Source organism: Lentinus tigrinus (genome assembly GCF_003813185.1).
Source record: "Lentinus tigrinus ALCF2SS1-7 unplaced genomic scaffold L226scaffold_8, whole genome shotgun sequence".
Classification (NCBI taxonomy): domain Eukaryota; kingdom Fungi; phylum Basidiomycota; class Agaricomycetes; order Polyporales; family Polyporaceae; genus Lentinus; species Lentinus tigrinus.
The window spans coordinates 1,221,651-1,247,095 of NW_027137917.1; the positions used below are offsets into that span (position 1 = coordinate 1,221,651).

Here is a 25,445-nt window from a genome sequence, read left to right on the forward strand (position 1 = left end):
AAGCCCGAGACGTGACATGGGAGCGGTAAGTATGGTTGCGTAGAGGTATTTTGGTTACTGTAATTTGCCTGCCTCGAGCACGGCACAACAGTTCAGAGCGATCCAGCCCCATGTTGATCATGTTATCATCGGTTCGCCCGGACAGCGTGGTCTGTTTTTCTCCCACCGCAACGAGCCAGTGAAGCATGGGACTGCAACGCACAATGTTTCTCGCGATCATCGAATGCGTTGCGACCTCGTACGTTGGACGCCCGTTCCCTTGGAGTCCTAGAGTGCATGCGAGTCGGAGTTGCGCGATCGAGGACACGGAGTCGGAATGGATGGCTTCTGATTGCTCGGAGCTCGACCGTTTCCCCGAAAACTAAAGTTGCATCAGTAAAATCCACACGAGGACACTGGCAAGCGACGCCAGCAAACGAGATCGTTCTCACAGCACGCATAGAAGTGGTCTCCAGGTTCATGGAAGCATTACTTATTGTGCCCAAAAGCATGTGGTGAGAAAGGGAGGTCAACCTCAAACGATCAAGAACGCCAGGCCGTGCTGGCTTCTTGTGGTCGCTTGATACCTCCATCGGATGCGAGATGGGGAATTTCCCATGCAGTAACTTCCGACGTGCACGAAGGTGGCATGAGGTATTTTGGGACAGCATTGTTCCATCGCAGCTAGGTCACCCCTGGAGGCAAGAAGTAATGAAGGATGTCACTACATGGTGGTCATACCCTGGTGAAATGATGCATCCAAAACATGACCAGCATATAACGTGTATTCCTTCCACAATCACAGATACCCTGGGTGAACTTCGCACTCACCGGAGCTCCCAGAGTGGTGTCGGAGGAAGGTAACGTCAGCCGAGGATACTCCTACGATTTCTTGCCACCAATTCTGGGCTATGCCCGACGTATGTAGTACGTGCCTGCAGTCGCGCGCGGTCCCAGGAAAGTTATGTACGCACCATGTCCGACAGTGAGAACGCGAGCCGCACATCAAAGATAGCCCTCTCCCCTGTGCCTCTTGTGACGAATAACGGGCTCTCGGTTCCGACACGAAGCTCGCAGACCCGAAACGGGCCATGTCCGTGTGGTAGTACTCGCAGCGGACAGCTCACCCTCCGGAGTCCGGATACATCTCAACTCCGCAGTGCCGGGACGGAGGCGAGAGCATGCCGCGCATACATATGTCGGTGGGGCCGCATCAGCACGTAATTCGCAAATACCGCGAGGGGTTCGAGCCATCGCTCAACGTTCGCTGGCAAGGAACCTGATCAAACACGGCCATGCATGGCGTTCGGTGAGAACGAGGAGAGACGGGAAGGTATGCTTGCACACGTACCGTTCCCACGAGCACGCAGGTATAGCAACCCTAAGGGCCAAGCTTGCATATCGCGAAATAGAACGAGTGGCCAGCCAGCGATTCTGGGCGCATATGGGCATGCGTATTCTTGTTTATTGTCTCCGCGTTGCTACCCGTCAAACCATCTCGGAGGAACGGACGAGTGAGATCCCCAGCTGCTTGTGGCTTCTACATTTGGGTGACTTGTGATTCGTCGGCGGACCAGCGAAGACGTCACGCATCGGTCAACGACGCGCAGCTCAATGAGCAAGCCAACGTTGTCATCGTCAGAGACAGTGAGCTCAGCATGAGAGATACATATGTAGTGTAGTCAGTCGAACTTGCAAGTTTGAAGCGGTTGGACGCTCGAGGCTATTGAATTACGTAAGCCCGCCGTTGCACGCTGGTCGTCGAGCTAGACGTTGTCCACCAACCTCTGTACAACGCAAAACACCTCTCCCTCGTCGTCCACCATGCCCGTCAAGCACCTTGACAGTGAGTAGCGCACTGTTGCATGGTTGTCCCGGACGTGCAAAGACAGCGCATGGCAGCACATCTCACGCCGTGTCCGTATATGCAGACTACCTCGTCGAGCGGAAGCATCTCCAAACGCACCCTCTCTCCGTCCTCTCCGACTCGCGTCTCGGCATCGATGCATCTTATTACCTCTCTTCGCTGATTGACAACCCGCCTTCTCGGGAGCCCCTCCTCGCCGCAACCGGCGGTCTTCCCCTCGCACTCACAACACGCATCGAATCCGACCTGCGAGCGCTCGAAAAACTTCACATCAAGCCCGTATTCGTGTTCCCTGGGCTGCTTCCCATCCGCCGCCCGAAGCAGCAGCAGCAGGCGCAGTACGAGCAGAACGAGGCGTGCAAGGACCGGCGCGAGGCATGGGCAAAGTACGAGCAGGGGCAGGAGGACGCGGCGACGAAGCTGTTCGAGGGCCGGAGCAACCTGCACCAGTGGGACCTGTGGAAGATCGTGCTGAGGATCTTCAAGCACCGGAATGTCGAGTTTCTCGTCGCGCCGTATGTCGCATGGGCACAAGTACGTCCCCACGTGTTCGGCGTCTCGTTGGACGCGTCAAAGGCGCGGGTGCTAACCACCGCACGCGTATTCAGCTGATCTACCTCCAACGCCATCCCAAGTCGTACATCAATGCCATATACGGCCCGTCAGATACTCTCCTCTACCCTGGAGTCGAGAAGGTCATCACGTCTGTTGACCTCGTCTCGCCCAACCCGACGTTTTCGTTTGTGACGAAGCGCAACATCCTGAGTGACTTGGGTGTGTCAGAAGACCAGTTCTTGGACATCGGAATCCTGCTAGGATTCGAGCACTCGCCCCCGTTCCCCCCTACCCTACACGAGCAGGCTCTGAAGGCGACCGTGGATATGGTCAAGTACTACAAGTCTGGTTATGCCGCTGTCTCTGCCCTCGCGGACCAGCCCAACGTAAAGCAAATGCAATATCCCGAGCACTACGCGCGTACGCGCTCCATGATCAAGTATTCCCTCATTCTCTCCTCCGAAGGCTCCGTCACTCCCCTCCCCCTCGCCATCACGACTCCTCCCCCGCACGGGCACCCGAACCACCACAACCACCATCCTACAGCTGCCGACATCCCTTCCGACCTGCACGAGATCTTCACGCACCGACTTCCCGACGAAGTGTACTTCTACCTCTCACGGGGCCTTCTCGGTCCTCAAGCCCTCGTATGGCTCACGACCGGGCAGGTCATCGAGAATCCACCGCTAGACAACGGTGAGACGACGGAATACAGGCGGTTCGTGCGGGAGGTCATCACGGACGGCCAGACGGGACCGCGAGCGACCTCGCTTGCGCTCATCTCGAGTGTCATGCACTCGTTCTGGCAGACGAAGAAGGTCGTGGGCATCTTCTGGTTCGAACAGCCTGCGCCGCAGAAGCCGATCCTACACAACTCGCCGCAGACGACGCAGCTCGCGGAGCGCGTCGCAAGCTGGAACGTGCCATACGCCATCGTGGAGGAAGAGCTCAGGCGGCAGAACGTGAGTGGTGCTTAGACTTGTCATTTACGCTGGTTCAGGTCCCGGCGAGACTGCGGTTCCGAGCTCACGTTCCGCGTCCGCGGTAATTGCGCAGTCGTCCACGATCGATTTTTCCCTCTGTCTAGGAGCAACTGCGTCGGAGAAGCTTGCGCAGCGGACCAAGATCAAGGCGACGCAGGGCTCGGGGATGCTGGAGAAGAAGGACGAGATTGTGGCGAACGTCATCTGGCGATTCCTGGAACTGCGGGGGTGTGTAGATTTTTCATTTTTTCATTCGGTCCCAGCTTTCAGGAGGCGGCGGCGTCCCACAGGCACGGTTCTGTCAAGCGGGTACTAACGGGACGATCGTGTTTGATAGGTTCCTCCTGAACACACACATCCACTCGCCCTTGGCGCGGGCAATGTACAGTGCCCTGCGGCAAGCGCGTGTGAACGACAAATTCCAAGACGCGCTGTATCTGTTCCTGGAGCTTGTACGGGCAGGCGTGGTGCACGGCCATCTGTGGTCTGGCCGTGCCTTCAGTGGCGGGCCCAGTTTCGGCACCGGTGCGTAGAGCGCGACATATTCCCACGGATGGTGGCGACCATCGCAAGAGATGCACTGCTGATGTTTCGTGTATTGCGTATTGCAGATGACGAGAAGTCGTGTATGCTGCTGGTGATGCGCGTGCTGAGCATCCTCCCGCTGAACTGCAAGGTAAGCACAGCCGTTGGTTCGGGTTGTCGGGTCGCTAACCGCTGGGCGTGTGCCAACACAACGATTTTTGTTTCCGCCTCTGCCCCTCGTGGCTGGTTGTGGTTGAACGTTGATCGCTCGCATCGGATCGCTGCCGTCGATAAGGCGCAACCATGGTCCGCGCCTCTGTCACGAGAGCTGCTCGTGTTCAACTCGTTCGTGCGGTCGCTCACACGGGCACTGAGGACGCTGCTGGAGGTGACCTCACTGAACATGCTTCTGCGGCACGACGCCCGGCGGGCTCGGGACGACCTGCTGGACGTGAACCTGTCGCTGCCGTTCCAGAACGAGGTGAACACGGGCTTTGGAGTGCTGGCGAAGGTGTACCTCGATGCGCTCACACACATCAACGGGCGGCAACGGGTGCGGGACGCGAACGCGGAGGGCGTGAAGGAGGCGAAGCAGATGGCGCTGGACATTTGCGAGGAGACGTTCCAAGGCGTGAAGAACCCCAAGGCGGAGGTCGAGCGCGGATTCCGGTTCTGGGATGTGGTGAGCGCTCTCCTTGATGGGCTGCGGTTTGGAATCGGTGTTGACTGTCTTTTGTGTCTGCCTTTTTTCTTTCACGCTCCCGCTCGGTTGCTGTCTGTGGCCGCCCCTTGCGCGTCCGCGCTTTTGGAAAATTTCTTACTTCTGCGTCGCAACTGGCGCGGGCACGGTGGGTAATGGGGGTGTACAGACGCTGACGGCCATGAGGCAGTTGCACTCTGAGGGCGCTGTGCTGCGTGAGCTGATCGACCAATTTGAAGCAGCCGAGGCATGGCTGGCGCCAATGAGGCCGTGAGGTCGCACGGGAGACCAAATGACTATATTGGCAATTTGGGAGTGAGGAGGAGGGAATGCGGCGGGGTGGGCAGGGTGGGCAGGGAGACAGGGGGCGGCGGATGGGCAGGCAGGCGGACTACTGGGTACTGTCTAGTCTCTCATGGGGCGGGTGTATCATGTGACTGGAATGAGGATGAGCGTGCAAAGGCCGTTGTTGGTCGGAGATTTGGCTGGGGAGGGAAAAGATGGTGGGAAGGGGAGGTGGGATGGGCAGCGAGCGTCCGCCAAAAGGCCGATGAGAACCATCCGAGCTTCGGGCGACCGCATCCGGGGCAGACGCAGACGCCCGGAGGCGAAAATACAGTGTGGGAACCAGCGCGCGTCGGGATCTGAGATCGGATATCTTGATTGGAGGGATGCGGATCTGGGCAGCTGCCGCTTCGAGAAGGCCCCCAATGCGGGCAGTCCTGAGAGATTCGCTCAAGACAAGCAGTGGTCATCCATAAAATGCCTCCCAAGCCACGCCCCGCTCCCCAACCCGCCCCCCAGTCCCGCCCCAATGCACGTCCCCTGCGCCCCCTTCCCCGCCATGCTCGCCCAGCCCGACTACACACCCAAGGACCACCCCCAGCCCACCCACCTCTACCTCCACCAGCAGCGCACCGTCGAGGTCATTCAGCTCATCGAGGTCCCCCCGCCCCCGCCCCGCTCCCACCCGTACACCTCCACCCTCGACTCTGACTCCTTCGCCTCCTCCTCCTGCGAGTCTTCCGACGACGACTCCGAAGAGGACGAGTCCGTCTGCTCCTCCTACTGCTCCTCCGAGGAGAACCTCGTCGTCGACCAGCCGCCCACCTATGACGATACCTACAAGACGCGTCTCAACCGCGTCCTCGCATGGAGAGACGGCTTTGCAAAGGCCACAGCTCAGTTCCTCGCCGACGATGATGCGGCTCTCCCAGGTTCGTCTTCGCCCTCAGTGGCGTCCCCCGTCCGTCCCTCAATGTGATTGTCATTATAGCGCCACCATCATCCCCTGTATCATCCTCTCCCGCGCCCTCACTCAAACGAAAAGCAGACGATGACGCCGACCTCAGTTCGGACGATGACATGGTGAGCACCACATCCTCGCGCGAGCCCGCGCGCCGCAACTCATCCGCGCCACTCCCGCAGTCCTCCCAGTCCTCCAAGCGTTCGCGCTCCCTCCCCCCACACGAGCGCACCTTCTCCTTCCAGACGCGTCGCCTCAGCGCGCATTCCTGCTCCGCCTGCGACGCGTGCTTCAACACGCTCCAGAGCCTCCGCCAGCATGGCAAGGAGGGCCCCAACGACGCCTGCCGAGAAGCAGTCGAGTACGGGTTCGAATCATGACCTCCTCCTGCCCAAACTGTCCTCCATGCTCTCGCCTGCTTCCGCCACCCGCCACGCACCATGCTCTGTCTCACGCCCTGCACGAACCCCACTGCTTCGCACTTCCCACCCGCCCCCGTTGTCCATCGCATGTCCGCTCACGTCTTCCTCGCATACATACCCTCCACGCATCGCTTGCCCTATCTCCGCGCATTTTTATTATCCTGCATTCTTCGGCATCCCTCTTCGCTGGGCCTTCGACGTTCCATCTCTCCTCTCCCCCTGTCCGCTACGCGGCTTCTATGACCCGCATCCCTCCTCCGTCCTGCTTTCTTCGATGCGTCTACCCCCAGCTGTGACCCCTTCGCAGGCGCCCTTCGATGAATGGAGGTCGAGCCCTGCCATTGCCATCTGCCCATTGCCGTTTTCCAGCAAGTGTTTTCCCATCGCATGTCCGAGTACGTATGCGTAGCCTCCCGCATAATTCTACATTACGTGCGTATAGTGCCAGTGCCCCTCGGTTCGATTGTTCGTACGCATACCACCATATACGTACACTACGTTATTATTTTCCTGCCGCCGCCACCGCGCGTGCGTATGCAGGTTGTCTGTCATACTGTCCTGTCCGCGTCCCCCACATTGACACCCCGTGTATCTAGTTAGCCTACCCGCCCGCCAGTGGCACCCCTTTGTACCTTAGTTCTACGGCTTACGGCCGTACCCCCGATACACGCATATTCACGGGATGCCCCGTGCGCAACGTTTTGAACACCCCCCAAACTCCTTTGTGTGCTGGCTTTGTGTTCCGACGCCGTGTGCCGTCCACCCGACTCCGGAGACGAGAGAGAGACCGTACCGCTGCGGCATATGGCTATTGGCCATGTGCTGCTCGTGATTTTCGAGTGCACGCTGCACGCCCGCTCCGACTCGCACGAACGCAGGATCTGCGAGTCGCGACCATGCGCCATTGCGGGGTAGCGGCTAGCGGCTACTAGCCCGTGTTTTCTTGTGCTCTTCAGACTTCTTCTCTTTTGAATTATGTATGTATTTTTCTCTCGCGTTCTTGCGTTCTTGCGTTCTTGCACTCGCCGCGCTCGCTCGGCCTTCCTCGTTGCAGAACAAATAGGCTTCTTCTCCGCTTGCGAATGCGACGCGTAGCGGAGCTTGCTGCTTCAACTTGGCTCTAGCCTAGCCTTGGGTGGCACCGGGACACACACGCTCTCTCGGGCGCGCCCCGCTATATCCGTGCGGCGGTCACAGGCAGGAGCAGTTGCCAGTGGCTAGCGCTCAGGTTCAAGGTTGCCCTGCTCGGTAGATCCCCCTGCTCGCGCGGCGCGACGCCGCCGCCACGGCGGATGGGTCATTTGGCAATGGGTGATTTCACACAGTGACGGTCTCAGACTCTCAGTCTGTACTTACATTTGCATTACTTATTCCCCATTCGCGCGGGCCAATTTCGGACGTCGTGCAGCGCTGGGGCCATCTGAATCCCATGTCTTGTCATCTCGCCATCCGTCCATAGCCATGCGACCACCCGTCAGTAGGTCGCTGGCAGTGGCAGCCAGTCATGACCGCACCAACACAGCATCTCTGCTGCCACCCACCACTACCAGCCGCAGTGCCTCGTTGCCAAGATCGCGCGTTCTTGGGTGCTTGGGTGCTTGGGTTCTGTTTCGCTCACACCCAGTGCACACCCACGACCCGCTGCGCGTTGTTTCTCTTTCTGGACTGGCGTCGTTCGCCCGCGCTTCCCGGTTCCCGGTGGGCATTTGGGAATCGAACCTTAGACTTGCCTCTGAAACAGGTGCAACTTGATCGATATCTCTCGAGACTTGAGACGGCCGAGTCTCCCGCGTGCCAGTGGCTGACCCTGGTACCGGTGATGGCGTGTTCAAGTTGGATGCAAGATCCCAGCACCCAGCAACGTTACGATTCAGCAGCGTTCATGCCGCAGGAAGTCGAAGCTCGTGACGGTCAACGTTCACGTTCAGCGTCCACGTTCAGCGTCCACGTCCAGGGTCGTTCAGTGTTCAGCGTTCAGGGCTGTCAACAACCGCTGGCACGGTGGCACCTCGTCGACATCGACGTGCTCTGTCGGACATGCTCAGCAGTTCAGCAGTTCAGCAGTTCGTGTTCCTCCGGATGGTGTTCCCGCCGGCTCGCTGACAGCGGCAGTCAAGAACGCTCGGCGCTCCGAGTATACTGGCAGCCTTGAGTCCTTGACCACACAAGACAGCCCCAGGGAAGGTCTGTTGTGGTTCCAAAGCGACACCGGGATCCCACGAGGTCGGACGTGCTACGTGCTGTACGCTTGTTCAGAACATCAAGCATCGTGCATCGATATCTGCAGTTCGCCCACACGCTGTACCGCTGTGGTCGGCGGACCCAGGGAACCAGCACATCCCCCTGGAGCCCTAACTTGAAGGCCCTGGCATTGGCCACTGGCAAGCTCCGGCACTGGTACTGGTAGTCAACAGTTCGCCGCACGCACGTACCTCCGTCCATCCCGAGGTTTCGAGGTTGAGTCCTGCTGATCAATACTCATGTATCTCAGAAGCTGTGCGGCGTGTCCCCGCACGTACACGCGCACAGTTAACCTCGGGCTGGCAGTGGATGGAATTTGAACACTGCGGCGCGCGCCCGTCGGACGTGTTCTGCCACCGTACCCCCGAGCCCCGGCGACGATGGGAATGCTTGGGAATCGGCCATCCGCCGCGTCAAGATGCACGATGGTGTAGCGCGTGGAGCCCTGAGCTGCGAGCAAGCCGGCAAATTCTCCTGGAGGCCTTACACCGCTCGACCACCCATGCACGCCCACAGAGTCGCAGGGGTGGCCCGTCCTGGCACTGGTCGGCACAGCACGCGTCCTTCAGGCTTCGGTCGAGGATGCGTCCCGTTTTGAACGCGTCGTCGACGTGGTTCCCTGCGATGTCGACGCCCAGTGCCGTACGCCGCGCACACGGGCGAGGTCACGGTGCGGGCGTTTCCGCGTGCGTGCGCTTCAACTCTCTGCGCCTTTCCGCCGCCCGCTCTCAGGAGTCAGGACTGTCTGCCCGGGCGACCACTCGCGTCTTGCAAGACCCGATGGAATTGCATGCACTCGGCGCATGAATGCACGAATGCCTGAGCTTCAGGGACAGGGCCTCGGCCACAGCCTGCTCCGGCTCTCATGCTGCTTACTGCCTACTGCCTGCGCGTAGTGGACAACGGACGTACGTCGGAGGTCCACACACAGCAGATCTCCCCGCGTCCCCATCCCTGGCGTCGGAACCTTAACCATGCACGGACTGTGGGCCCCCACGATCCAAATTCCAGGTCCATTGGACCAGGACAGCTCGCCTTAGCGACCCGCAAATGCCGCTCCGCATCCGTTCACCGTGTCTCTGGATTCCAGGCAACTACTGTACTACGAGTAACAGGAACATGCAAGAGCTGGGCTGCGCCCTGTTCCTTTTTCCCTCCCAGCAGGCCCAGGCCCGCCACGGCACCGCTCCCAGGCGCGACGCCGCCGCATTCGGGGCCCGCACTCCCAGCTCTGTCGGCACGCGTTCTCGCGCTGCACGTCTCCGTGCCCTTTCGAACTCGCCCCAACGCGCTCACTAGGGTGTATTCCCCCGGGCGTGAGCAGTGGTCAGCACCCCGCGCTCGTGGAGAGAAATCCTGGATGATAATGGGGAAATTGAGGCCATCCGTGGGCCCGTGGCTGCGACGGGCTTGCTCGCATCAGTTTCAGGCCTCATCTCCGTGTTCTGGTCGACCTGTCGAATCGAAGCGCGACAAGGGACAAATTCCACAGTTTGCATTATGTGCTTACTGAATGCGTCGCCCCGCCCTCTTTGGCCCATTCATGCTCGGGATATGAAGCGCAAATTTCGTCGCGGTGTCTCAGGCCTGCCTCATCCAGGTTCGTTCCGACGCGTTGCGGGTGAGCGGGACAAGGTTCAGCCGTCTGCGCGCGAGACCGCCGCATTAGCTCTGACGTACATACGCCCGAGCATGTTTGCTCTCTGCGCGCTCGTCTAGGAGCTTCCCCTTGGCTTCTCCCGTGTGTGTTGGGCCGTGCAGAGCCAATCCGCTAGAGAGGCCGAGCGCATTCGACAGGCGCGCCCGTGGGTACAACATCATGATCGCGCGTCACGACTCCTTGGGATAATCCGCAACGACCGCCAGCGAGGCGGATGTGGCTGCAGATGTCCACGAGGCCCGACCCGCCGCTCAGGTTTGCAGCTGCTGGGGCACGAGCTTCCTGAGCACAGCCGCCCCGACGAAACCCCCGCCTGAGTCTCACTCCACGACGACCGGTCGACCCGGCGCGAGGCCACACGTTCGCTTTGCCGGCGGTTTCACCGCCGTAGCAGCTCGTGCGTACACGCCGCTTCGTATACGTATGCATATCGTACACATGCGGGCGCGCCGAAGTTTCACCCTGCCTCTACGTGCGTTCTCGCACTCCATATGCATGCCAGGGCTCTCACCACGCTATTTCAGGGTATCTCTGACTGAGACTGGTCGAACAAGTCCAACATGCGCCCATTGTCGGGTCTGTCTCGGACGAGCGTGCATCGTGCAGCCCGTGCGTACGCACGCATGTTCGCATGCTGGAAATTTTTTCTCTGACGCGGATATACGGGACTTACGTGCGGGAAGCATTGCAGATTGCCTTTATCGCGAACACGCGGCGTCGGCGACCTTGGACGCGCTTGCGTGACGTACGGGTGCCCTGGAAGATCGCGGGTCCTGTCCGGGCAAGCAGGACGTACGTAGCTTAACGGCATTCGACCCGATGCTATTCATCGCTTGCATTCCAACCCCGCAGGAACCCCCACAGCTGCACGTACGCTTCAGGCGGCTCGCCGATCGCGTCTTTGTCAACGCGTCTGAATGGCTCTCGAAGTCGACGACGGGTCGGTCTGTGGTCCATTCTCCCTCAGCATTCATGTACGCTTCTCAGCACGGTATTCCCCGCGGTATCGATCCTCGATCCCGTCCCGAGTCCCAGCACGCACTTCCCCACACCAGGTGCAGATCTCGCCAGTGCGGACGTGCGGACGTGCATGCTACGCATATCTGGCATGATGGCAGCTGCAGCTGATCCTACCGAGCCATCTCCGAGATGAGCTCCCAGCACGGCGATGCCAGACAAAGAAACCGCGACAGGCTATCGATCCGTGACGCATGCCCCTTCCTGCCTGATCGGCCAGGTGCCCCCCGGCCCAAGGGAGTCTTCCCATCGCCATGCATCGTGCAAGGATCGTGGAGAGCCCAAGCGCACGTCCGACGCGTTCGATTGCCATCGGCGCGTGCGGCCTGCCTGCAGCGTGTCTCGACTCTGTGCGTGCCGCAGATTCGCCGGCAGGGACGTGGGTGCATGTGACTTTCGCAAACACGCCTCCTGCCAGGTCGCAAGAACGTGCGGACGTGTGGTCTGCCGTCTCTCCCTCAGTTGCCGCCGACGTCGTGACCCGCCGACTTGGGCTGCTTGGGCTGCTGACGAGTCTCGGGACGTGCTACCAAACGCCTGCAGCGAACCGGTGACGTCGAGAAGATGTGCGTGGACGCACTCCCGCCGGAGCGCGGGCCAGATGCAACCGCCATCCGTTTCCGCTCTCTTTCCTGTCCTTCCCTTCCAGCCCGTGCCAATCGTGTCCGTCCGTGACCTGCTTCTTTTCCCGCATATCCCAGAATACCAAGCACCTTGTCTCCGTTCCGTCGCCCGGCGCCTCTGGGCGCGTCATGCCCCATTTCGGCTATGTGCGTGGGTGCAGTAGAACCACCTTCCCCGCGCCTTCTGCCACTCGAGACTCGCGTTGGAGCAAACCAGAAGCTGCAGGAATGCTTTGTGCACGTCCTCCGACGCGTCACGGATGACTAGATTGCTATGTTCACGTTCATATGTGTGGGCATTTGTCCGCATCCATTGTGCCCTTCCTTTATTGCGTTACGGCACGCGGACACAGGTATACGCCGGACCTTCATCCTTCACCCCCGCCCCCCTCCGCTAAAGTCCTCACAGTTAAGCTTTCATTAGAACTCAGAACCCAAGCTGAAATTTTCTCGGTGTCCCCACGCACCACCTCCGAGACTTCATACAAGTGGCGACCGCAAGTACAGCATGCACACCGCCGGGCATTGAGTCTGCAAGCTCAATCACTCGCATACTCCACCGTGGACGAAGACGACGTATCGCGCGACGTCAGGAGTGCTTGGCGCCGTCGCACGATGTGGAGGGTCGCTCAGCCCAAGCCTTGCCGAAGATAGACATGTTCGCGCAGCCTGCATGCCCGCGCCTCGTAGGTTCGCATACTAGGAATGGGATGGGAGCGCCAGCGACGGTGCGCACACGCTCGTAGGCACGACCGCCCCTCGACCCATGGCACCGTCACTGGCTTGTGAACGCTCCCCGCAGGGTACTGCACGCGCGAGAGTCTGAACATCGACCCGCAGCCTACGCTCACCCACACCCACCGCGGCGTGCACAGGTTGCGAACGAGCGACCCCTGGTGCATTCAGCTGGTGGAGATGCCAACACGAACGCGAACCGCCTCGCGAGCGAGAACAACAACCGGAATAGCCGCGAACTTGAGGGACTTCGAGCGAACAGGACGGCGTACTCAGGCTGTCGCGACGCACCCGGGAACGCACCACCCACCGAGCCACGGTTTCGCCGCGACAGCAGCGAAGAAACCACGACAGAGACGTGGACAGGGCTCGGGCAGGCAGGGCAGCCCCAGCCTGGTCGATCACCGCCGCTTTCCCCACACTGGCAGCTGGCCTCTGACGCTCCTCCGCGTCTTCGCGTCCACCGGGAGCTAGTGCGTCAGCTGTTGTGCAATGCGGGGCAGCGCCTCCTCCAGGCTCTGCTCGCCGCTTCGATTTCTCAGCGCCAGCGCGGACAGGAGATGCTAGCGATGCATGATGCGGCTCAGCTGTGGCATAGGACGCCTTCCGTGTGCACTGTGGTCCATGGGAGCCCGAACAAGATCGGGCTCACAGCGCCTGTGTCTGGATGATGCGGAGAAGGCGTTCGTTTATCCGCTGGGAACCTGTAGTGGCAACGGATGGGAACCTGGAGAGACGCACGGGCGTGAGGCATACCCACGCAGGACAAGGACAAGTACTCATCTTGGCTTAGTAGCCAAGCATCCGGAACTTGAACTACGCTGAAAGTAATTGTCTTCTAGGGAAGTATGAAAAGTGGGTGTTTGAGAGCTGCTGTAGTCGGGACGCTGCGGCAAGGGAATTTACGCAGCGTTATCGTCTACTGTGCCAGGAAATGCAACGACGCTGCGCCGCGTAATGTCTTGATATTGCATGGACGTGAGCGTGCATGTCTATGTAAGTTCATTGCTCGCAACCGACTCTCAGCCGCACTCAAGCCTCCTTCCAGGCCCTCAGTAGACGATGGGGACGCCGCCGACAACATTTCGCCGCTGCATCTGCGAGGAACCCACGATATGATCTCGCCCAGTCACTGTTGGTCCAAACTTGGCTTCAACTTGGCAATGCGAGTGAACGCCCAGCTATCCAGATATTTAGTGGTTACGGCAGGGTCCAGGAGACGGCGTGCGACTTGCCAGTCGGGTCCAAGACGACTGTCAGTTGCTTGGGTACTGTGGCCCTGGGCCTCGATGTTCTCAACGCTGGCGCCGCCGTGAGTACCGGTGCACAATATCTCGCCTCTGTAATGGGGCTCAATGGGTGAGACGTTTTGCCTAGATGAACGGCATCGCGAGAGTGGGATGAGAGCAAGTTCGGCATCCAAGCGCGAGACAAGGTCTCTTCCGATGATCGTAAACATGCACAGGAAAACCGAGCAGATACCTTATGTCGGTCCTAGTACAATGCACATGACCACGAGCTTCAGGGAATATTCGGTGATCCTGAGACCAACAGGACGGACTGAAAACCGCAACCATTGACCCGACCTATCATCACGGACGGAATGCACGCAACACAGGCGGGAGAAGCGAGAGTCGCATCGAATGGTAGCGGAGCAGCAACCTTCGAATGCGGAGCACGCTGTTAGTAGCTGATGATGCGCAACCAGACGATGGATGCCATGAAACATGGCAGATGCCTCCCATGGGAAGCAGAGTCGTGAGTGGATCGTAATCGCCCATCGCACAATTGCCAAAGATGCCTCACCTGACCGCGCACTAGCACTAGTGTCCCGGGCGTACGGAGAGGGGCCGACAACACAGCGAAACGCAATTTGACACACCACGTCGCGCCTGTCGCGCACATCCGGGGATCGTGTCGACAGATCCCGACATGAGGGGGAGACCACTGTGTGGTGTGGGACAGCGCTACCGCAGGGCGGCGCGAGCTCGCCCGAGCGCACATCGAGTATTACGGCACTGCGGAGGGGAGGGATGCCGACGAATGTCAGCTGGGTGCTGTCCCCGTGTCGGTGGCTCGGTGCCGAATCCTGGGTATCGGGATGCGGGGAGCTGGAAGCGGGCGCATACCGTAAACATGCTGGTCAATGTAATTATTGAGAATTGTTGGGACTGCAACGCGGCCACGCCATGCGTCCGCGATGGTTCAATAATTCTACTGGCGAGCAGTATGTGCGCACACCAACCGCGCAATATGCCCGGATATGGGCCACCAGGTGCACAGAGGTGCACAAGCGGGCCTGTGTGAAGGCAATCCATGAGAAAATCACCACAAATTACAGGGCAGCTGAACAGGAGCGTGCGCGCGTGAAACGGGAGGCTGGAGCACAACAGGCAGGACGCGATGTCCGGAGTCCAGAATGCAACCATCCTGCGATCAGGTATCCACCCCTGAGCGAGAGAACAGTCAGCAAGAAGTGTTGTATGTCCAAAATCGCAGAGATTGCCACCTTTGTGAACATCGACTAGCGGAGAAGTGTACCGTGCCGAAATGGGCAGGGCCAGACTTGCCGTCGCGCCGGTGTCCGCTCGTTATGGAGACATCGGAGAAGGCAGGCGGCCCTATCGATGGCGGGCATGAGAGCGTTGAATACATGTACGATGGATATGCTCAATTGGGAAAGTATTGAGCTCATCTGATGATCCCAGGTGAGCGGGTGAGAGACAGAGGGCGGACCGCCTTGCGAATCGCAGGACACAATCGAAGACAGCTGCATTCGCATGCAAGTCATGTTCTGTTCCGCCAGTGAGCTCTTGCGCGCTGTAGAAGGTGATCGAGCGAGAAGACGCGGCCAGGAATAACTCACATCATGCGCACCATTGGCGGCGAGTTCGAGGTAGCCCAAGTCGTTTGACATATGTGCGCGACAATCTTGCGAAGTGCAAGGACCTAATGCGGGGTCTCAGACACGCATGTTCATCCGTCAACAGCACAGAGGCGCGGTGGGGCGCGGTTCGCAAATTGAATGCAGATCCGTGGGCGATATCCTGTGCCCGTGGAATCGTCGGGGTAACTTAGCTTTCCACAAAGGAAAGCCAGAGAAGCCCTTGCGCGGGGAGGTGCTCTGGCCACAGGATTCGAGCCTGGTAAATTTCGCAGGCAGCAGTTGCGGCCCATCGGGCCTGACGCGGACGGACCAGATCCTCTACAAGTCCGTCACCCGATCCGTTTGTCTTCCGCGATTGCATGCGATCGTCAAGGGCCTCAGGGCAGCGTTGAGGCTCGGAGGTTGTTGAACTCGTGAGGTCATACCTCGGAGTTATGTCCAGCATACTTGGGTCCTCGCTGAGAAGAGATATGCACCATGGAACCTGACAGACAGCTATGAGCGTTGACTAGAAATGAGGTGCTTGGCGAGGTTTCGCCGTTCCGGAGAACGACGGCAGGGGTCGCAGGAACATCGCTGCGATCTCTCTCTTGGCCGTTGGAGACTTCCTAAGCTGATGACACTATGAAGGCGGCATCAGGAAGCGTACCTTCGATCTCTCTCGGGTAACCGGTAATTGTCTTGGTCCGTCCTTAAAACATAACCATCCCGGATATGTCACATATGTTCATGCCGGTTAACGTTAGGCCACACTTCTACCAATGCTGCAAAGGCGTCTGTGACCACATAAGGCCCAAACGCGGAAGGATCAGATGTACCCAGCACGGAATCTATTGTAGTACGATGTGAAGAAAAGGAAAGCACTCACTATCCGGCTACAAGGGGCAGCATGTGAATCGGTGGTATTTGCTGTCACGGAGAAGATGGATGGACAGGGCCCTGTATGGTGACATCAAGCAGACGGATACATTACAGGGTGGGTGAATGTCATATCAAACATGGTATAGGTGTACCGCGGTGGTCACGAGGATTGGAACGGACATGAAATACTCAGATGATGTCAATGACTGTGGGCCACAGACTGCCGAGGGTCAGTTTGACACGTAAATGACGCAGTCGTAAGGTACGATACTCACGCAAGAAATCCCACAAGCGTCTGCAGCATCGCGGCGAAGAAGGGAATCCATCTGTGGAATGATATATGTTATCAGCAAGGGGTGGAATAGTGCACTAGGCTGGTGGAGAGGGAGCCAGACTTCCGAACCGCGAGAGCATAGGTCTGCCGCCTCCGTACCGTGGACGAGGAATGCACACCTATGTCGGGCACAAGGCCCCGACACGCTAAGGTAGCGGAGAATGGCCCCTTTCCACCAGCACAGTACTTGCAATGACACACGTACGTTGACGTGTTGTATTTCGCTGCCTTGACCAGCCCCGCAATCACAAAGCCTATGATGGCTGACCCCACAATCGCCCCTCCCAACGCCAGACAAGCAAACAGGAAGAAGACGAGGATGGCGAAGGTCAACCTTGACCTCTTCTCGTTTTGCTTGGCGGGCGAGCGCGACGGCAGCCTGAGCTGGCTCTGATCCTTGACCTCGGCCCCTAATCCTTGTCGGTCGTACCGCCGCAGAGGAATCTGTTCGCCGTCCAACACATTGCGACGAGATGGCCCCGCATTAGGGAAGAGCGGTCTTCTCTTGTAGCCCTTGCGCAGGGATTTGCGCGGAGGGAATGTGAGGTTGAGGAAGGCATACGCCCCGCATATGATGAACGCTGGCGTATACAGGACTAGTGTCCAGTACAGCGTGAAACGGAAGATGTCTAGACATCGAAGCAGGTTGAACAACCCTCCAATCTATACCTTGGCTCATCGACTCACCATGGGGATTGTGTAGATATCTCCCTTCAGGCTGAATGGGATCTCTGTGATCTATCGGGAACAGCTCGATGACGGGATTGTAGAGTGAAGGCCACGACGGCGTGCCAGACATTTCTCGACCAAAATTATCGATGCATTACAGGCTGACGGTTGTCGAAAGCAGCGTGCAAGTAACAAGCATTGAAGCAAGTGGGACGATGGAGGCAAGAGACAGCGTCGGCATCGTGGCGCTCGGCGACCAGCCACTTGGCCAGTGCGTCGCCTAAAATGGCAATCGCTGTCCACCGCTACGTACGCTTCATATCCCAGACTATTTCCTCCATGGATACCTCAGTACAAGCGAGATAGTGCTGTGCAGTGAAGTATTAATCTGCTGTATTTGTAGGGGATTACATGGTGCATGTAACGAATCGACTCGTACTATCACAATGCATATTGAATCCAGTTCCCATTCCCTAGCACGCTCACCCAAAGTAAAGAGTGTGCGCAGTGTTTGTTTCGCTGAGCTGAAACGCGGATGCGCTGAAGTCATCTAGCTCCGACCGTTGTGCGGCAACTCTACGCAGGTTGATCAGCACACGAGAGCACAGTGTGCTATGCACCGCTCGCAAAACCCTACGAGAGAATGAGTAATCTGCTGGATAAACAGGTTGCGAGTGACGCATACTCTTGAAGTAATGGCATTGCTGCTACCTTGAAGCAACAGGAGATGAATAAGCTCATCATCACAGTACAGGCAAGAGTCGCAAGTCCTCACCGGCGCAGCGAACATGCAGCAGATATTGGCGATTGAGAAGCCCAAGATGATGAGGTAGAACAGCGTGCCTACAATGCAAGCGTTAGAAGGCGTTCATCTCGGCTCGGTGCAGCCCAGCATACCATCACGATACATAGTGTGCATCAAGAGCAGCATACGATGTCCTCGTACTGTCACAAGTACTCTATGTCAGCCTATCAAACGCAGAAGGAGGGTCAGGTTGTACTCACCGTAAGATCGATATGGCTTCAACAACGTGAGCAGTATGACCACTTCATACGACCGTTAGTAGTATACACTACTGCAACGAGATCATGTACGCACTGGTCTCCGATATTAGTGTGGTAACGTAGAAGACCCAACCAACCTGGTCAGCGATACTTGGGATGCAGCCCACGGCCTTCAATGTCTTCTCTGATGGATCTGCGTATACAAGCCATCAGGAATGGGGCATTGCATTGCACAGAGAGCGACACGTACAATTTGTGGTCAGAGATCGTACGTAAATGTACATGACGCTCAGCGTTGGAATCTGCGGACATGTTGGATGAGCTCTCTCTGGACGGGTGACAATCGACAAAGGTACCCACCAACATGATAGCTGCCAGGAGTATCATCGTCATGATGACTCTCTTGTTAAAGTCCCGAAGCGCGATAGTTCGTATTATCAGAATGGCTGGGCGCGATGATAAATGGTGAGCCCTGAGCAGCGTGAATCGAACCCCAAGTCTGAAGTCTACGGTGTATTAGTACCTTCGGAGACCCATGTTCCACAAACATATATCGCTGAGAACAGAACAGGGTGATGAGTGTGCAAGGCTCACAAGACCGGAGGTGACATACTGATTGAGAACATCCAGTTGAAGATACAACGCTATGGCGTGTACGTCTCAGGTTGAGCAAGTATGTCTGACGAAATATGACGCACATGAGGATCCGTAATCCACAGCATACCTACGAGCCATTCAGTCGCGATTTGTGACATAACGCGGGAAGCACACGCACCGGAAACTGTGATAGCATGGTCAAAGAACGGGCTGTAGCGATTGACGAGGAAGATGAGCTTCATCATGTTCCATCTTGACGGCCATATAAGAGTGACCTACGAAGAACCATCAGAAACAGACCAACCACTTTTCGGACGGATGCTCGCACCTCGTCATCGATTGTCTCAGCATAGTCGACGACCTAGCTGATGTCGGATGTCATGTTTCGCATTGCACGCCGGAGGCCACGCACGAGGTAAGTTGACGATGCCACTGTTCCGACCACAGTGTCAGTAAGCTGCGACATTGCTCGTTCTCTAACAGATAGGCTCACTTCCGGCATACTATAGATCACCTATGTTAGCAAGGCACGGCGCAATTGTTGGGAAAACGTGCGCACCTTCAATAGCTGCACTAGGGCCTGATCAGATTCGGCATAATTGAGGGCGGTAGGGAAGTTGGGCAACGAGACCATTCCCCTTTGTTATGTTGAATGCACCAGGTGACACGCTCCAGGGCCCCTCGCTATATACCTACCCACAGCGTTCCGGAGGTGACATAACGTCAGCTGAGGGCGATGCATTGCAACGTATCTGGGTGTTGGGTGAGACGCGGTACTGTATGCTCATTGCTGAGCGCGCTGTACGGCCGCCGACGGTAACCGTGACCTTTCACACAAAATCACCTGGCAAGAGCCGAGAGACCTCTCTGAGTTAGATCAAAGCACAAATAGAACGGTGTATAGGCCACGCACCATGATTCTATGTGTTGCACCTTCCAGACGTTCCGCAGCTTGCGCCCAAGCCGGGGCGCCCGACATGATGGATGACGAGAGGAACTTCAAAATCATCAAAGCGCGTCCTGTCAGTGGTCACAGAGTGCCGGCGGGGTTAGGAGATGGTGATCCGCAGATACTGCCTCTGGGTGGATCAGTGTACCGTGATAGTTACCATTTTTACGTTTCAGAACAAGGAGACATTACCAGTAAACGTGAGGAGTCGAGCCATACGACGGAGATGAACGGAACAAGCATGCATCTGCATCTTCTTGTTTGCAGAGTACATGTAGGTCAACATAGATACCTATAAGATTAGAGGAACGCGAGGACTCAACCGAAGCGACAGATCGCCCGAGCCTCCACCTCGTCTGCAGTGAGCGTCTCGTCAAGCGCATCATACGCCAGCATCTTCATATTCAGGATCAAAATCGGCTTGCACCGAGCGGTCATCTTGCGCTCCAGTAGCGCTGCTCTTCGGCTGGCCAATTCATTCAATGTATTCTTGAGGAAGCCCTGCGCCTGCTCCGAAACGTCCACGAAGATGACGCCACGCTTTGCCCAGCCACACGGCGGTGTGCTGTCCCATCCGCAAGCTATCATCACAGCGTCCAGTGTGTTGACGTGGTTCCCGGTCGGAACCACAGAATGCGACGGTGCTCTCCATAATGGACGCGCAGTCCCGTGTGGTCGTGCAAGCCAGACTACCGAGTCCTGGAGGAAACGATGAAGGGTGACAGGGGAGGCCAATGGAGCCCCAAGGTCCAGGCGTCCTTCAACATCCTCAGCCTTGAGTATGAGAGTGGGCTGAGGCCCTTGGCGAGCGGGCTTCATCGTTGTTAGAGGTGGAGTTTGGGGAAGGGGCACTCCGGGTGTGGCCACAGGCGGCGGAGCTTGACCAAGCGAAGCGCGTCGGAGTGTCTTGTCCATAGATTTTGGAAGATCTCGGACCGGCGTTGTCGAGGATGGATATACACGGGGTAGAACGTCCACACTGGTTCCAGAAAGATGCTGGATAGGAGACGAGACGGCAGCAGCAACAGCGACGTTTGTCACAGAAGTCAAGCATGCCAGCCCGAGCCTACTCCGCAAACTCTCGGTCCCAGTATCCGGCGCATTCTCGTCGATCATACCTTCCCCGCCGTTCGCGATGTTCTCTGTATTGCCGACGCCGTTCGCCTTCCGCCTTGTCGCCGCAGTGTCCGGACGTGCCCGCTTCGACGGGCTCCCTCCGCTCCTTGTCTTCCCATCGGCGACTTCCAACTTCTCGATCCAGAACATCTCCGTCTGCTTGCGCTTCTTCGGACAGCGCACCCCAGGCGAAGCCGGCTCGTCGGGGCGAAAGATCGTCTTCGCCCAGTCGTCTTCGGCCTTCCCTGGGCGGTCGCGTCCGACAGCGGCGCGAGCGATTTGCTGGTATTCTTGCAGTGTGATTCCGTCCGACCAGGGCCGCTCAGATGGACGATGCACTTTGCTCACACGAGGGAAGCGAAGCTCGTAGAACTATCAAAATGGTGAGCTGAGCGCAACGGAAGCAACGAGACGCATACGACGGACCATGCTGCCTTGCGCCTTCGAAAAGCCTGCGCCGAAGAGCTCTGCCAAAAGAGGCTTCTGTAGGAGGACGGCAGGCTGGGGAAGGTTGGGACACAAGTTGAATGCATACGGTAGTTGTTCGATGACCTGTTACCAAATTAGTGCAAGCCACAGCAGACATGACGTCCTTGCATACCCGAGCGCTGTATGGGACCGCATCCATGCTCTTGATCATGAAGTTCACCTGTTCCAACTGTTGCCTGGAGAGGCCATAAGCTGACGTAAAGACGACTTCGAAAAGAGGGCGACTGGAAGGCTGCATCCAACGGACGACATTCAGTTGAGAGTGTAACATCGTGAACCGGTCGAACTCACGTTGGACTTGCAGTCATCTGCGTTCGCGAGCAAGCCGAAGTAGAAGGTGGTGTACACGGTGGGTGACACTAGAAATGGGATCCACATCAGCTCTGACCTGTGAGAAGACTGGACAACATATCACGGAACCTCGCAGCTCCCTAGCTCTGTCCTTGTCCCAAGCGGCCCCGAGAAGGACCAGGTCAACAGTATCGCCGTATCCATCTATATAGTCCCGCTTCAGCTAAGACAAAATGTGGGTTGAGCTTGCGGGTCAGGACCACGTTGCGAGGTTGCTTACCTTCACCCATGGCAGCCGCCACTCGCCGTACTGTGCGCCGTCGGCCTTCAACACCGCGCCTTCCTGGTAGTCAGCGACGAGCGTGGCAAAGGTCTTCCTTAGCGCGTCTGCTGGGTCGCCATGCTTCATATCAATGCAGGTCCTCTCGGCGAGCATCGAGTAACCAGGTGTCGTCCGTATCACTCGTTCGAGAACCGCGCGCCGCTCGGAATACGGGAAGGAGAGAAGCGAGGTACCGTCGAGAAGCAGGATATCGAAGAAGACCAGAGCCAGGTGTCGAGTGCCACCATCTGAGCCGTTGGATATCATAGAACATTGCGAGTCCCTGCCAGTGTTGTAGAGTTGTTGAGGCTGCACAGATCAGACCAGAGTCAAGGAAGTTACGTACATGCCCTCTGCAGTTGATGGTGCAGGCGGAGGGGTCTTGTGGCGGACGCCGATCGCGGTGCTTGCAATCAAGCTACGGATCCGCCAAAACTCTGGCAAAATAGGTCAAATTCGGACATGGCTTCTGGCTCACGGAGGCTACTCACCGTCGATCCGGTTTGTCGTCTCCGAGAATGCAACCATCTCAGCCTCCACAACAATGTCCTGCTTCAATGATGGCTCATCTGCTTGCCCATCGCCGGTGCTGGGTTGTCGAGAAATACCGAGGGCATCACACACGATACTAGAGACCATGACGTCGTATAAGTAATGGCACTCCAGGTAGCAGTGACAGGGTACGGAGCAGCTCACTCGTGAATCCCTGCTCGATCAAGTGTGGACTCCCTGCCGCTCTTGCTATAGATCTTGATGTGCGGATCCCCAGCCTCGTCGAGCCGTAGATGTATCTGGGCTCGCTCGCCATCGTACTTCGTCTCGACCCAGACCTTGTCGGCACCTCGCAGTAGCTTGAGTGCTTGGACGCAACCAAGGCCCTTGGAGCACTTGGGGATCTGCGTGTGCACGTACTAGTGAGTATATGCGCGAGAATCAAGATCTGGCACACGCACCTGGATTGGGGTACCGCATACGGGGTCAGGCATAGCATCCCCGGGCTTGAGGCGTTCGTAGGTCTGTGCCGCATCTTCGATGTTGGCTCGGCTTCTGAAGATGACCGACATCCGTCCGGACGGGTCCCAGGCACGCATTGCGGATTCCTTCGACAGCGGGGTGACAGCAGTACTGTTGTAGTGCAATAGAGCTATGGTAGGATGGTTCGCAGAGCGAGGTATAGGATACAGGATCGGCCTTAGGTCTTTGAGGATGATTTGCGTGACGACGGCACATTCGTTCGGGGAGAGCGAATGATAGAGGGTGGTTAGGATGGCCTCTCGAGACCGTCGCGGAGAGTTGGTGGCAGAAAATGACGCATGAACAGCCGAATGGGAATACGCGCTCTTCGCCGCGAGCTCGGTAAGCAACGCGTCGACTTGAGCGATGGTAACGGCGACAGTCGAGGCTTGTGAATGTGCTGTACCCAACATGACGTCCTTGACTTCGTCGCCAAGGCACCCCATTGTGTCTTCCTGCTGCCAGTTCCTAAGTCGTTCTCCTCGACATTGGGTGGCGCTGGAAACTCCGAGAATCTTGACCAGGTGCTGGGCCAAACGGGTCTCTTGGAGGCCATACTTGCGTTTCACGTCCTCGTCGGGAAAAAGCAGACGGAATACTATAGCGGTCGTATCCGGCGGCAACGGAGAGTAACGTTCACGGAACCTTTCCACCCATCGCCTGAATGTCTTGTATGCGGGTGTCTCGACGTAGCGCGTTGTGCGTGACTGCTTCTCCGAGACCTTGTGCGGTCTGATATCGGCAATCGCGTCGACGAGCTCTACAAAACTAGATGAGAGATATCCGTCAGCTCTCGTAAATGCAGAGCAAACGTGTACCCACAAGGAGAATGGGATCCCGTCATCGTCCGGAAGCGCAGACATGAGGCGATTTGGTGGTCGTGTTTGGGTCGTCTCGTCTCGAAGTTATCCCAGCGAGTCGCAAGGTTTGTGTTTCTCCGGAACGCGACAGCACTTCAATGATACTGCGTGACGACTCGCAATTGCACCTCCTGCGGGAGAAGTGGGTGCTGGATATGGCTGGCCTGGTGGTGGCATGTGCTGGAAGACCGCAAGGTCCAAGTCCGAGACGCGGGAGGGCCAGAGCCAGACCCTCGGAGACGCTGAGCTTGATTGGGCGGTGTGACCATGTCACCGACGCGTCAACGTAACGCGTTCTCAGTCACGTGGTTCAAGCCACAGACGCGCCACGGTCCAGGTATGCTCAGTGATTCATGAAGCTGAAGAGTTGGGAGTTCAATTTACGCCCATGTTTTGATGGAAAGCGCGATGCCAGCACTAGCATCAACTATGTTACCATAATATCTGTACATCGAACCGAGAACCTGGAGCAAGCAAGAAACTATGGATACAGCAAGAGACCGGCGATCCCAATCTGGAGTCGAGTGCACGAACGAGTTCACTCCATATCGAAGAGCAACACCTCCGCGACACGGTCCCCAACATTCTCAACAACCACCTCCTCTCCAGGCGCAGCCATAATATACGCCCCATCCCCCTCCTTCAAATCCAACGGGCTCCCCTCCGCACCCGAAACGCGCACCTGCGCCCCGCTGGCCTCCTTCGTGTTATATCCCGACGTCTGCACAACGTGGATGTAGCCCTTCTGCCGCGCAAACCGATGCGACACCTTCATCCCCTGCGACAGCAGCGTCGCATACAAGTCGATAGGCGAGTGCACCGGGGCGGGCCCCGGCGCCTCGCGCTTCTCCACGACACCTTCGCCGTCCACGGGCGCGACGACGTGCGCCCACCCGTCCTTCTTCTCCTCGTCGGCAAAGTGGCGCGTGAAGTATTGGGGACTGAGCCCGCGCGTAGAGGGCATGCTCCAGATCTGGAGGAAGTGCACGGGCTTGGGGCCGTGCGTGTGCTCGCTGTGGCGGATGCCTGTCCCCGCGGAGGTCATCTGGAGGTCGCCGCGCTTCATGACCTCGACGTTGCCCATCGAGTCGCGGCTGCAGTAATGAGTATGTGAGTGAGTTGTTACGCATGGGATTACTTGAGCCAAGGGACGTACTGCTCGAGCTCGCCGCTCACGATGTACGAGAAGATCTCGAACTCGCGGTGCGCATGTGTACCAAACCCCGTCTTGGGCTCGACGCGGTCCTCGTTGATGACGCGCAGGCAGCCGAACTGCTCGTGCTGCGGGTCGTAGTAGCTGACAACCCGCCAAACGTCGTTTCAGCCACCGTATCAACAACTTCGAATGTACGGAATGAGACGCACCTGGCGAAGCTGAACGTGTGGAACGTCTTGAGCCAGCCGTGGTCGGCGTTGCCGCGCTCGTTGCTGGGACGCGGGACGAGCTTCATCGCGGACACAGGAGTAGCGGAGAAGGCGCGGGACTGTGAGCGCAGCT

The 25,445-nt window shown here is 57.8% G+C and overlaps 9 protein-coding genes across 9 annotated transcripts; 5 read left to right on the top strand and 4 right to left on the bottom strand.

The window, feature by feature from the left end:
* The first annotated feature begins 3,713 nt into the window (after positions 1 to 3,713).
* On the top strand, positions 3,714 to 4,895 carry L226DRAFT_383065 (uncharacterized protein). Its single transcript, XM_067674401.1, has 2 exons — positions 3,714 to 3,909; positions 3,996 to 4,895. Exons 1-2 carry the CDS (start codon positions 3,765 to 3,767, stop codon positions 4,763 to 4,765), a joined length of 915 nt encoding a protein of 304 aa, XP_067537247.1. The 5' UTR covers positions 3,714 to 3,764; the 3' UTR covers positions 4,766 to 4,895.
* Positions 4,896 to 5,453: 558 nt separating this feature from the next.
* On the top strand, positions 5,454 to 6,235 carry L226DRAFT_522198 (uncharacterized protein; the record flags this gene model as incomplete). Its single annotated transcript, XM_067678746.1, has 2 exons — positions 5,454 to 5,826; positions 5,886 to 6,235. The coding sequence occupies 2 exons, from the start codon at positions 5,454 to 5,456 to the stop codon at positions 6,233 to 6,235; spliced, it is 723 nt and encodes a 240-aa protein (XP_067537248.1).
* Positions 6,236 to 9,051: 2,816 nt separating this feature from the next.
* L226DRAFT_383211 (uncharacterized protein) lies at positions 9,052 to 10,333 on the top strand. Its single transcript, XM_067674402.1, has one exon. It carries the CDS (start codon positions 9,384 to 9,386, stop codon positions 10,029 to 10,031), a length of 648 nt encoding a protein of 215 aa, XP_067537249.1. The 5' UTR covers positions 9,052 to 9,383; the 3' UTR covers positions 10,032 to 10,333.
* A 1,116-nt stretch (positions 10,334 to 11,449) lies between these two features.
* Positions 11,450 to 11,749, top strand: L226DRAFT_569909 (uncharacterized protein; the record flags this gene model as incomplete). The annotated part of the gene is made up of 1 exon (XM_067684369.1): positions 11,450 to 11,749. The coding sequence occupies one exon, from the start codon at positions 11,450 to 11,452 to the stop codon at positions 11,747 to 11,749; it is 300 nt and encodes a 99-aa protein (XP_067537250.1).
* A 479-nt stretch (positions 11,750 to 12,228) lies between these two features.
* L226DRAFT_383214 (uncharacterized protein) lies at positions 12,229 to 13,487 on the top strand. The gene is made up of 3 exons (XM_067674403.1): positions 12,229 to 12,508; positions 12,659 to 13,328; positions 13,396 to 13,487. Exons 1-2 carry the CDS (start codon positions 12,475 to 12,477, stop codon positions 13,222 to 13,224), a joined length of 600 nt encoding a protein of 199 aa, XP_067537251.1. The 5' UTR covers positions 12,229 to 12,474; the 3' UTR covers positions 13,225 to 13,328; positions 13,396 to 13,487.
* A 2,623-nt stretch (positions 13,488 to 16,110) lies between these two features.
* On the bottom strand, positions 16,111 to 17,530 carry L226DRAFT_533738 (uncharacterized protein). The gene is made up of 4 exons (XM_067680531.1): positions 17,323 to 17,530; positions 16,841 to 17,264; positions 16,577 to 16,627; positions 16,111 to 16,507 (listed from the first exon to the last, which is right to left on the bottom strand). Exons 1-4 carry the CDS (start codon positions 17,432 to 17,434, stop codon positions 16,501 to 16,503), a joined length of 594 nt encoding a protein of 197 aa, XP_067537252.1. The 5' UTR covers positions 17,435 to 17,530; the 3' UTR covers positions 16,111 to 16,500.
* Positions 17,531 to 17,674: 144 nt separating this feature from the next.
* Positions 17,675 to 19,826, bottom strand: L226DRAFT_383244 (uncharacterized protein). The gene is made up of 17 exons (XM_067674404.1): positions 19,820 to 19,826; positions 19,466 to 19,750; positions 19,400 to 19,409; positions 19,319 to 19,338; positions 19,235 to 19,267; positions 19,085 to 19,181; positions 19,008 to 19,033; positions 18,923 to 18,953; positions 18,833 to 18,865; positions 18,670 to 18,755; positions 18,560 to 18,611; positions 18,404 to 18,502; positions 18,310 to 18,351; positions 18,202 to 18,249; positions 18,080 to 18,147; positions 17,990 to 18,015; positions 17,675 to 17,937 (listed from the first exon to the last, which is right to left on the bottom strand). The coding sequence occupies exons 2-17, from the start codon at positions 19,538 to 19,540 to the stop codon at positions 17,787 to 17,789; spliced, it is 897 nt and encodes a 298-aa protein (XP_067537253.1). The 5' UTR covers positions 19,541 to 19,750; positions 19,820 to 19,826; the 3' UTR covers positions 17,675 to 17,786.
* A 347-nt stretch (positions 19,827 to 20,173) lies between these two features.
* L226DRAFT_545021 (uncharacterized protein) lies at positions 20,174 to 23,950 on the bottom strand (the record flags this gene model as incomplete). The annotated part of the gene is made up of 11 exons (XM_067682315.1): positions 20,174 to 21,343; positions 21,398 to 21,523; positions 21,561 to 21,692; positions 21,752 to 21,819; positions 21,881 to 21,974; positions 22,032 to 22,356; positions 22,420 to 22,510; positions 22,565 to 22,701; positions 22,770 to 22,969; positions 23,021 to 23,855; positions 23,910 to 23,950. 11 exons carry the CDS (start codon positions 23,948 to 23,950, stop codon positions 20,174 to 20,176), a joined length of 3,219 nt encoding a protein of 1,072 aa, XP_067537254.1.
* A 535-nt stretch (positions 23,951 to 24,485) lies between these two features.
* Positions 24,486 to 25,398, bottom strand: L226DRAFT_569913 (pirin domain-containing protein; the record flags this gene model as incomplete). The annotated part of the gene is made up of 3 exons (XM_067684370.1): positions 24,486 to 25,041; positions 25,104 to 25,244; positions 25,313 to 25,398. 3 exons carry the CDS (start codon positions 25,396 to 25,398, stop codon positions 24,486 to 24,488), a joined length of 783 nt encoding a protein of 260 aa, XP_067537255.1.
* Between the last annotated feature and the right edge of the window lie 47 nt (positions 25,399 to 25,445).

Bases quoted from the DNA above. Each gene is read 5' to 3' on its own strand.
- L226DRAFT_383244 (XM_067674404.1), bottom strand. From the start codon at position 19,540: ATGGTCTCGTTGCCCAACTTCCCTACCGCCCTCAATTATGCCGAATCT. The intron at 18,756-18,832 runs GTACTAATACAC...CATCGCGCCCAG, and splicing joins TGGAACATGGGTCTCCGAAG to CCATTCTGATAATACGAACT. The intron at 18,148-18,201 runs GTATGCTGGGCT...CTTGCATTGTAG, and splicing joins GCACACTATGTATCGTGATG to GCACGCTGTTCTACCTCATC.
- L226DRAFT_533738 (XM_067680531.1), bottom strand. From the start codon at position 17,434: ATGTCTGGCACGCCGTCGTGGCCTTCACTCTACAATCCCGTCATCGAG. The intron at 17,265-17,322 runs GTGAGTCGATGA...TTCGATGTCTAG, and splicing joins ATATCTACACAATCCCCATG to ACATCTTCCGTTTCACGCTG. The intron at 16,628-16,840 runs GTACGTGTGTCA...ATCATTCCACAG, and splicing joins GCGAAATACAACACGTCAAC to ATGGATTCCCTTCTTCGCCG.
- L226DRAFT_383214 (XM_067674403.1), top strand. From the start codon at position 12,475: ATGTTCGCGCAGCCTGCATGCCCGCGCCTCGTAG. The intron at 12,509-12,658 runs GTTCGCATACTA...ATCGACCCGCAG, and splicing joins TGCATGCCCGCGCCTCGTAG to CCTACGCTCACCCACACCCA.
- L226DRAFT_383065 (XM_067674401.1), top strand. From the start codon at position 3,765: ATGTACAGTGCCCTGCGGCAAGCGCGTGTGAACGACAAATTCCAAGAC. The intron at 3,910-3,995 runs GTGCGTAGAGCG...TGCGTATTGCAG, and splicing joins CGGGCCCAGTTTCGGCACCG to ATGACGAGAAGTCGTGTATG.
- L226DRAFT_383211 (XM_067674402.1), top strand. From the start codon at position 9,384: ATGCTGCTTACTGCCTACTGCCTGCGCGTAGTGGACAACGGACGTACG.